Below are 9,464 nucleotides of genomic sequence, written 5' to 3'. Positions count from 1 at the left end.
ATAACTGCCCAAATAGAAAATTTGAAAATTGAAAATTGAAAATTCAATTTTCTCATCATCTGAAGGGGTATTACTACCTATCCCATAGGGTGTTTTAAAGACTAAATGCTCCTCTTTGCTGCCTCTAAACCAAAGGGGGGGGGGGAACTACCCCTTCTCCTTCATAAACCTTAGCTTCTTTAAGTCCTTTCCATTCCACTTTACCACCTGCTTTTCTGCTTTCTTGTTGTCATCTACCTACCCCCTGGGCATTAGCCCCAATTCGGTGGTGATTTTAGCTCCTAGCTTTCTTCTTTTACACCTGTCCTGTCATTATTCTGGATGACCTCAACATATCCTTGGACAACACTTTACAACTCTTTTGCTTCTCCATTCCTGGACTTCCACATCCACAATGTGCTCCTCTCCCTGACCTTAATTGTCCATGCCTGTCTTCATACCTCAGTCTTTGCCCTCATCAGTAACTGTTTTCCTTCCAAAATCTTGACTTCAGGTGTCCACCTGAAGTTTTCATGACCACTTCTTACCCTTCAAGGTCATATACTCCCACTCCAGCTCTTCCTTCACCTTAATAAGATTCGCAAGCCATTATTCTTTCCCCTCTTGTTCTCACTTCCTTTCTTACCCAAACTGGGTTTCATAGTCCAAAATTATAATCACACCTTTGGGTATCATTGTGAACTTAATTGTCCTTCTCTCCCTTTATCCAGCTTGCTTGGTTAATCTAGTTCTCTATACACTCTGAGCTTACTCCTGAACATCCTGATATTGCTGAAGAAAAGCCAGTATCTGGTCTGTTGACTGGTTTCATTTTAAATTTGTGACCATGAACCCTAAATGGGCATGCAATACTGCCCAAGCAATCCTATTCCACTTTTATCGCTTTCTTATTCTCTAAAATGACTCTTTCAAACTTTTCCCTCCACTTTTGTGCCATGTTTCTTTGGAAAAAATTCTAAGAAGTAGTATTCATTGAGTGCTTAGTATCTACCAGGTATTTTTTTAAAATAAATATTTCCTTTTTTTAAGTTTATTTATTTTTGAGAGAGAGAGAGACAGACAGAGAGAGCATGAGCAGGGGAGGGGCAAAGAGAGAGGAAGACACAGAATCTGAAGCAGGGTCCAGGCTCTGAGCTGTCAGCAGAGAGCCCGATGCAGGGCTTGAACCCACAAACCATGAGATCATGACCTGAGCCAAAGTCGGATGCTTAACCAACTGAGCCACCCAGGTGCCCCTTTACCAGGTATTGTTTTAAGCTCTTTCCATTTATGAGCTCATTTAATCCCCCAAACAACCTACTATTATTTTTCACATATTAAAGATGGAGAAACTGAAGCACAGAGAAGTTAGAAAACTTGCCTAAGGCCATATGGCTACTAGGTGATGGGTCTGAGGACTCAAATTCAGGTACTGTGGCACCAGATTGTACATTCTTAACCACTGTTTTGAGCCTTTTCTTAACTAAAAGCAGATAAAAACTCATTCACCTCTCTACCATCAAACTATCAAACCATAGTATTTGAATTCATAGTCTCTGTTCTCTCTCGTTATTATGGATGAAGTATCCCTGCTCCTGGTTTCACTGGTGAGTTTCACCCAACATTCTAGGAAGAATTGATTCCAATCTTCTCAAACTCTTCCAAAAAATTGAAGAAGAAGGCACCTTCCAAACTAATTTTATGAGGCCAGCATTGTCCTGACACAGACAAGGATGTTGCAAGAAAACTACAGGCCAATATTCCTCATTAATATAGTTGTAAGAATTTTCAACAAAATGCTAGCAAATCAAATTCAACAGCACATTAAAAGAACCATATGCCACAATCAAGTGAGATTCACCTCTGGGATGCAAAGATGGTTCAACATATACAAATCAAAAAATGTGACCCATCACATTAATAGAGTGAAAGATAAAAATTATATGGTCATCTCAATAGGTACAGAAAAAGCATCTGACAAAGTTCAACATTCATTCAAGATAGAAACCCTCAACAAATTGGATATAGAAGGAGTGTACCTCAACAGAATAAAGGCCATATATAACAAATCCATATTTCATTGGGGAAAGGTTGAAAGCTTTCACTCTAAGATCAGGAACAAAACAAGAGTACCCATTCTCACCATTCCTATTCACCTTATTTAGACAGAGCAACCAGGTAAGAAAAAGAAATAAAATGTATCCAGATTAGAAAGGAAGAAGTCAAATTGTTTCTGTTTGCAGATCACATGATTTTACATATAGAAAATTCTAAAGATTTCACTAAGAAATCTGAGATCTAATCCATGAATTCAGTAAAGTTGCAGGATACAAAATCAACATACAAAAATCAGTACCATTTCTACATGCTAACACTGAATTATTTGAAAAGGAAATAAAGAAGACAATCCCACTTACAATAGCACCAAAAGCAATAAAATACTTAAGAATAAATCTAACCAAGGAGGTGAAAGATCATACACTGAAAACTATAAGACATTAATGTAAGAAATTGAAGAATACACAAATAAATGGAAAGATGTCTTGTGTTCATGGATTGGAAGAATTAATGTTGTTAAAATGTTCATACTATCCAAAATAAACTGTGGATTCAATGCAATCCCTGTCAAGATTCCAATGGCATTTTCTACAGATAGAAAAAAATCTTAAAATTTGTTTGGAACTACAAAAGACCCTGAATAGCCAAAGCAATCTTGAGAAAGAAGAACAAAGCTGGAGATATCACATTTCTTAATTTCAAACTATATTACAAAGCTATGGTAATCAAAACATTATGATACTGGCATAAAAACAGATATATAGACCAAAGAAACAGAATCGAAAGCTCAGAAATAACCCAATGCATGTACATATATAGTCAACTAACACACATGCATTTTTTAATCTGGAGAATGCCCATTGGAGTTGCCCCTTTATTTTATTTTTTATTGAGCATAATTAACAGAGTGTTATATTAGTTTCAGATATACAATATAATGATTCAACAGTTCTATACATTTCTCAGTGCTTATCAAAATAAGTGTATTCTTAATCCCCTTTATCTATTTCACCTGTCCTTCCACCCATCTCCCCTCTAGCTACCACCAGTTTGTTGTTGTTGTCATCTCTTTTTTTCTTTGTTTTATTTCTTAAATTCCACATATGAGTGAAATCATATGGTATTTGTGTTTCCCTAACTGACTTATTTCACTAAGAATTATACCCTTTAGGTCCACCCATGTTGTACAGTCAACTAATATTTGACAGAGGAGCCTAGAATACTCACTGGAGAAAAGATAGTCTCTTCAATAAATGGTGTTGGGAAAATTGGATATTCACATGCAAAATAATGAAATTAGACCCCTCACAAAAATTAACCCAAAATTAATTAAAGACTTAATTGTAAGACCTGAAACCATAAAACTCCTAGAAGAAAATTTCTTGACATTGGTCTTGGTAATGATTTTTGTATATGATACCTACAGCATAAGCAACAAAAGCAAAAACAAACAAGTGAGACTATGTCAAATTAAAAGGCAATCAAATGTTAAAACTTCCAGTTATAGGATAAATAAGTTCTGTGGATGTAATGTACAGCATGGTGACTATAGTTATTTGAAAGTTACTAAGAGAATAGATCTTAAAAGTTTGCATCACAAGAAAAAAATTGTGTGGTGAAGTGACAGATATTAACTAAACATAGTATAGTAATCATTTCAAGATATATATAATAGTTATGTATATAATCATGTATATATATGTAAATAATTATGTTGTACACCTTAAGCTTACACAATGTTATATCAGTTACATCTCAATAAACTGGGAAAAAAGATAACAAAGAGATCAAGCATGATTAATTTAGTCTAGATTTGCACCCAATTTTGTTTAGCTAGCAAATATGTTCTCTGTTTAGCTCCCTCAGTGATATTCTTTTTCCTAGAGTTTGTGTTATCAGCAAAGAGAAGGGATTCATAAACACAGTACCTGAATAAAGATACTTTGTAAGTTCAGAAAAATGAAAAAAATAAAAGACAAAGAAAACCTCTCCCTTGACCTCATAACTAATTCTAGCTAATGCCCTACTTCTCAGCTCCCTTTTTAGTTCTTTCTCTCATATTTTCATGGCTGGCTCTTAACCTTCACAACTCAATTTAAATGGCATGTCTGGATCCCCTACCCCAAATATAAAGGAGCCACCCACTGGATTCCTGTTACGTCAATTTAAATTCTCTGCAAGATGTCTTTTTTTTTTTTTTTCCTAAATCAGCATTAGATATTTTTCTTGTTTACTTGCTTAGTTAATATTTGCTTTTCATCACTGATTTTAAGCTTTTAGAAAGCAAGGAACTTGTTTGGCTCCTTCACTGTTGCATTCCCAGGACCCCGAACAGTGCCTAATATAGCAGGACAATATATTCATTGTCTTTATAGGCTCTAAGTGATCTACCCTTACTTTTCTGACCTTGTCTCCTACTACTTTCTTCTTAGCTCACTGTTCCACTCACAGTGAACTTGCTGTTCCTTCAACACGCCAAGCTAGTAGTGTTTGCACTTGTTATTCCTTCCCTGGGAAGGCTCTTCCCCCAGCCTTCCTCCACATTCTTTAGGTCTTTGCTCAAAAGTTACCTTCTCATTTAAGCCTTCTCTATTTGAGAATTTAAAATTGCATCTCCTAACTCTCTGCCTCTTTCCTTGCTTAATTTTTCTCTATAGCACTTACCAGTGTTTAATATACTACATAATTTACTATTTACTTTATTGCCTGTTCACCTCTACCCCTCATGAAGTCTCTGTTGAATCCTCAAAGCCTAAAAGAGTATCTAGCACAAAACAGCAAATATTTCTTAAATGAATGGATTTGTGAAATTAATGTATAAATGAATATCAGATGTGAAATCCTTGGGACGTGTAAGATCATAATGGGTAATAAAATTATTTATGTCAACAAACAGTCTTAGCGGTATTCAGGCTTATACTTCTCACATCCCTGGCACCGAGTCCTGCACACAATAGGCGCCCCAAAAAAGCTTGTTTGAAGTTGATAGCTGGGGGTGTGGGTGGGCAGTTTACGACGAGAAGCACCAGCTGGCCCCGCCCCGGCCCCGCCTGGTCCCTCCCCTTCCCGCGGCGGCCCCGCCCCCGCATGGTGAATTCCTTATAGGCGAGTGACGTCAGGCCGTTTGTTGTCATTGGCGGCTCCCAAGATGGCGTCCATCATGGAAGGGCCGCTGAGTAAATGGACTAACGTGATGAAGGGCTGGCAGTACCGTTGGTTTGTGCTGGACTACAATGCAGGGCTGCTCTCCTATTACACGGTGAGACCTCGGGGGGCAAAGCTCCGAGTGCCTCGGCGGTCTCTATCTCTGAGGGGGGACGGGCTTTTTGGTAGCCGGGTAAAGGTTGCTAAACTGGGGGTGCCGCCTTACGAGAGGGTTCCCTCGTGGGGGAAGGTTTTACGTCCAGGATAGCCAATGAGGGTGAAGAAGATGCTGGCGCAGCCAATAAGCTGGCAGTGGCTGTCTGATTTATGGGTTAGGGGCGAGCCGCGTTCCTTTTTTAGGGTCTGGTATTAATCTGTGGTGGGATCCAGCGCAGATATAGATGAGTGAGGGTGATCGTAGCCATGATTTAAAGTGTCAGGTCGCGCAGTCCACGAGGTTCTCCCCACATTGTCATGAACTTGACATTGGCCCCTCCAGGGCCTGTAGACGGCCGCGCCCCTTAGCTTCCTTCCAGGGATTAGAGAGCTCTGCCTTCTCGGAGCAGCGGTCAGACAAGCTTAGCCAGGTCCTAAGGTAACTGGCTCTCCCGCAACCCGAAGCCGAAATCCCTCCTGTCTGCCCAAATTGAGTGTTTCTTTCATGGGATGCACTCTTCTGCGAGAGGCGAGCCTAACCGACACCTTAACTTTTGAAGCCAAGGACTTCCAACACAGGAGCCTCTTGTTAACGAAGAGAATGGCTAGTGCGGTGTGTCCTGAAAGTTGTACTCTGGGGAGGGCTGAGTTCAGGGCTTCACTGTCGTTAAACGCGGATCAGTGCCCATGGGCAAGTGCACGAATTGCCACGAATCTGTCTATCCCTTCTACACCTACAGCATTAGAAACGGAAGGTGGGTGGTATTAGAGAAATTACTTCCAAAGTTACTGTCTTTGAATGGTGTATAGTTAATAATAGCCAATGAAAGGGAGGAAACCACTTAAAAGGACAAAATAGAATCCTTTGAAATCTTCAGAAAATAATAAAAGAAAAAATATCATTATAGAGGAAGGGTTAATGTGAGAAGTGGGGACATTAGTATTTATTTTTCATTTAAAAATATTTATTGAACTCCCACTATATATTAATTATTACTGCTTTGGACTAGGTGTGTGTGCACACACGTGGATATTCACCATTTTTTCCCCCCCTCTGGAGCTTATATTCTAGTTTAGTGATTCCTATAATTCATTTTACAGTAACTATGCAAGGTAGGTATTTTACAGTTTTGGAATCTGAGGCTCCAGGCTTTTAAGTTATTTGCTAGATCACAAAGCTAGCAGTAAGTGGTGTAATCAGGATTACAAATTTCTTGGCTTTCTGACTATTTTCACTGCACTTCACTTTCACCTCAGGGAGGAGAAAAGTGCAAGCTGTAAGTTACTAAAGGCAAGTCTGCAGAAGTAAAAAAAAATATATAACTTTCAGCATCCTTTAACTATCAACTTCCTTGCTCTATATACTTTTTTAATGGGAGGAAAAGACCAAACCTGAATGAGATTTAAACCCATCATTCAAGATTATCTTTAGGTAGCCATGAAAGTGAGGCAACTGAACATTATATACTGAAAATTCTGGGATAATGAAATCCCATGGCTTAGATGCATCTAAAGTAATGTTGGGTTTCAGTAGATGTGATAATCAGAAAATCCCATGGACCTTTCTAGCCTATTCAAAGTAATTTCAATAAGCGGCACTATGGAATTAAGTTAACTCTACAAATCCTAAATTCTAAATTCTAGGCCTGTACTGGAGCCCTAGCTAGGGTTCTTAGGAACTCTTAGCCCAGACAGAACCTTCCTTCTTCCTGTTTTTCTTCCTTTAATGTATCCTTTACTGCCTCCCTGCCCTTTTAGTTTTTGAATACCTTGATAGATCCTTGCCTTACTGGCTAAACACACTTTTCTTTTTTTCCATATACTCCCCTGCCTGCCACTTAATTTCTCCCTTCTGAGACCACACTCTATAAAACATCATCATTGCCAGCTGAAGGAGGTATCATATTTCTTACTAATAGATATTTTAGAAGGCTTCCCCCCCCCCTTTTCTAGTTCTTTGGTGTTAAAACATTTGCTTGTAGAGAAACAGCAGAGAAGTATAAAGTAAAATGATCTTATGAAAATAAAATGATACCTAATCCCAAATTAGAGGAGGTCCAGCAAAGATGGGAAGAGGATAGGTAATCACTTAAAGACTAAGTAGGAGACACATTGAATGTTGTCAATGACTTCTATACACTTGGACATTGTTTTAGTACATTAGGATTTGGGAGGATTAGAAGGTACAGTTTAGTGCATGTGGCTGATAACTTGGAGCTGCATCTTCCAGGAAGAGTATCTGAATCAGTTACATAGCCTTTTAAGCAGAGTGATAAATAGCAAGTCACTCTGTTCCTTGTTTCCAGAATCATTTAGGCTCTGGTCCGGCTCTATGGTTGGAGATCTGTTCCAGGGTGGCCATGAAAACCCTGAACTAAAGTAGATTGGCATTGGTTTAGAGTTGTCCTGTACTGAAAATTGATTATTGGGATAATCTCAGTGTTGGGTTAGAGTCACTGGGATTGCCATGGACTGAATAGATTTACCTAAACTTCACCTCAGTCTGAATCTTTTTCTCTGGGCCTGGGTCTAGACCTAGACCTAGACCTATTGTTCTCTGGGAATGGATGGTCTTTTTACTTTACCTTTCTTTTATTTTCATAATCTGTGAATTTTCTGTTTTTGAAGAAGAACTTCATGCAGTGTTGCTCTGTCCAATACAGGAACAGAGAAACTGATTATCTCTTCTAGGAAAGTAGATTTAGGCAGTCCTTTCAGCTCTAGTTCAGTATCTTAATTATTAGAAACAATATAATGTAGTTCATTCAGTAAGCAATTAATAGGGATTGTATTGTATATGATGGAGATACAGAAGGTGAGAGAGTCTTTCTACCTAGAAACTTACAATCCAGCAGCAGACACCTAAACATAATTTCAAAAAAATATGATAAATTTCAAAACAATATGATAAATTCTACAATGGAAATAAGAATAGAGTGCTGTGGGAACATTGCCTAGAAAAGGTGAGGGAGACATTTGAGCTGAGATTTACAGGATAAAGGAAGAAAAGAAGAAGGGCATTTCAGGCAAGGGGAAATATGCACAAAATGGGAAACTTGAGAACATAAAGGTGCATTAAGAAGACACTGAGAATTTCTGAGCAGCTCTAGTGTAAAGATGTGTAAGGGAGATAACAGGAGATTGAGTGCAGAAGGCATTTGGAGCCATAGATCAGGCCTGGAGATGAAGATCTGTAAAATTATAGCATATAAATTATTATTATGTATTTTTATTGGATGAGATACCCAGAAAGGGCTAAGGTATAAATTTGGGAACACTGTGAACAGCCAACAATTTATGTGAATCATGATCACAAAAGAAGCTGAGAAAGGAAGAAAAATTGAGGGAGTTATAGATAAGTGAGGAGTTGGAAGGTTAGAAAGTGAAAGTCATGTCTTTTGTAAATTTATGATATGTTTATTGAGAACCTACTGTGTGCCAGGCAGTATGCTAGGCAGAGGCGTTAAAATAGTAAATAAAATGGAAATAATCCATGGTTTCATGATACCTAGAATCTACTGGGGGATACAGCAAGTAAGAGCTATGATAGGGGACATAGGATGTTTGGGGGCTATGTAGGTAGGTTGCTTGACTCAGTCTTGAAGGGTTAGAAAAGGTTTGCTGTGACCTGAATGAGTAGAGGCTAGCCATGTGAGCAGAGAGAGAGAACTGCTTGAGATGGAATAAATGTTTTTGGAGCAGACAAGAGTAAGGAGTTTGAGAGTTCTAGAGTTTGGTCTGTGAGATGGACAGCAGTGACATGAGCTGGAGAGGGAGGCAGGGGCTAGATAATGAAATGCTTTCTTAGCCTTCATGGTAAACCATGCTAAGCATTTTGAACTTTACCCCCAGGGCAGTGGAAAGTCATTTAAGTGTTGTGAGCACTTTTTATTACAGAAAAACTTTTATTATAGGGGCACCTGGGTGGCTCAGTCGGTTAAGCATCTGGCTTCAGCTCAGGTCATGATCTCACGGTTCATGGATTTGAGCCCCACGTCGTGCTCTGCACTGACAGCTCAGAGCCTGGAGCCTGCTTCAGATTCTGTGTCTCCTTCTCTCTCTGCACCTCACCCTCTTGTGCTCTGTCTCTCTCTGTCTCTCAAAAATAAATGTTAAAAAAAATAAAA

General features: G+C 38.8%; 1 protein-coding gene across 7 annotated transcripts in view; it reads left to right on the top strand.

The window, feature by feature from the left end:
• Window positions 1-5,152: 5,152 nt before the first annotated feature.
• OSBPL9 (oxysterol binding protein like 9) overlaps window positions 5,153-9,464 on the top strand; it is a 192,109-nt gene continuing 187,797 nt past the window's right edge. For 3 of the 7 annotated variants that reach the window (XM_060624267.2, XM_060624269.2, XM_060624266.2), the window contains exon 1: window positions 5,153-5,296. In XM_060624267.2, the coding sequence (XP_060480250.1) occupies window positions 5,186-5,296 (111 nt within the window). In that variant the 5' untranslated portion in view covers window positions 5,153-5,185. The remainder of the gene's footprint in view (window positions 5,297-9,464) is intronic. The other 4 variants (XM_060624270.2, XM_060624268.2, XM_060624273.3 and 1 more) reach the window with 2 other exon arrangements.

Source organism: Panthera onca, chromosome C1 (genome assembly GCF_046562875.1).
Source record: "Panthera onca isolate mPanOnc1 chromosome C1, mPanOnc1 haplotype 2, whole genome shotgun sequence".
Classification (NCBI taxonomy): Eukaryota; Metazoa; Chordata; class Mammalia; order Carnivora; family Felidae; genus Panthera; species Panthera onca.
This window is presented reverse-complemented; position numbering and strand designations above follow the sequence as displayed.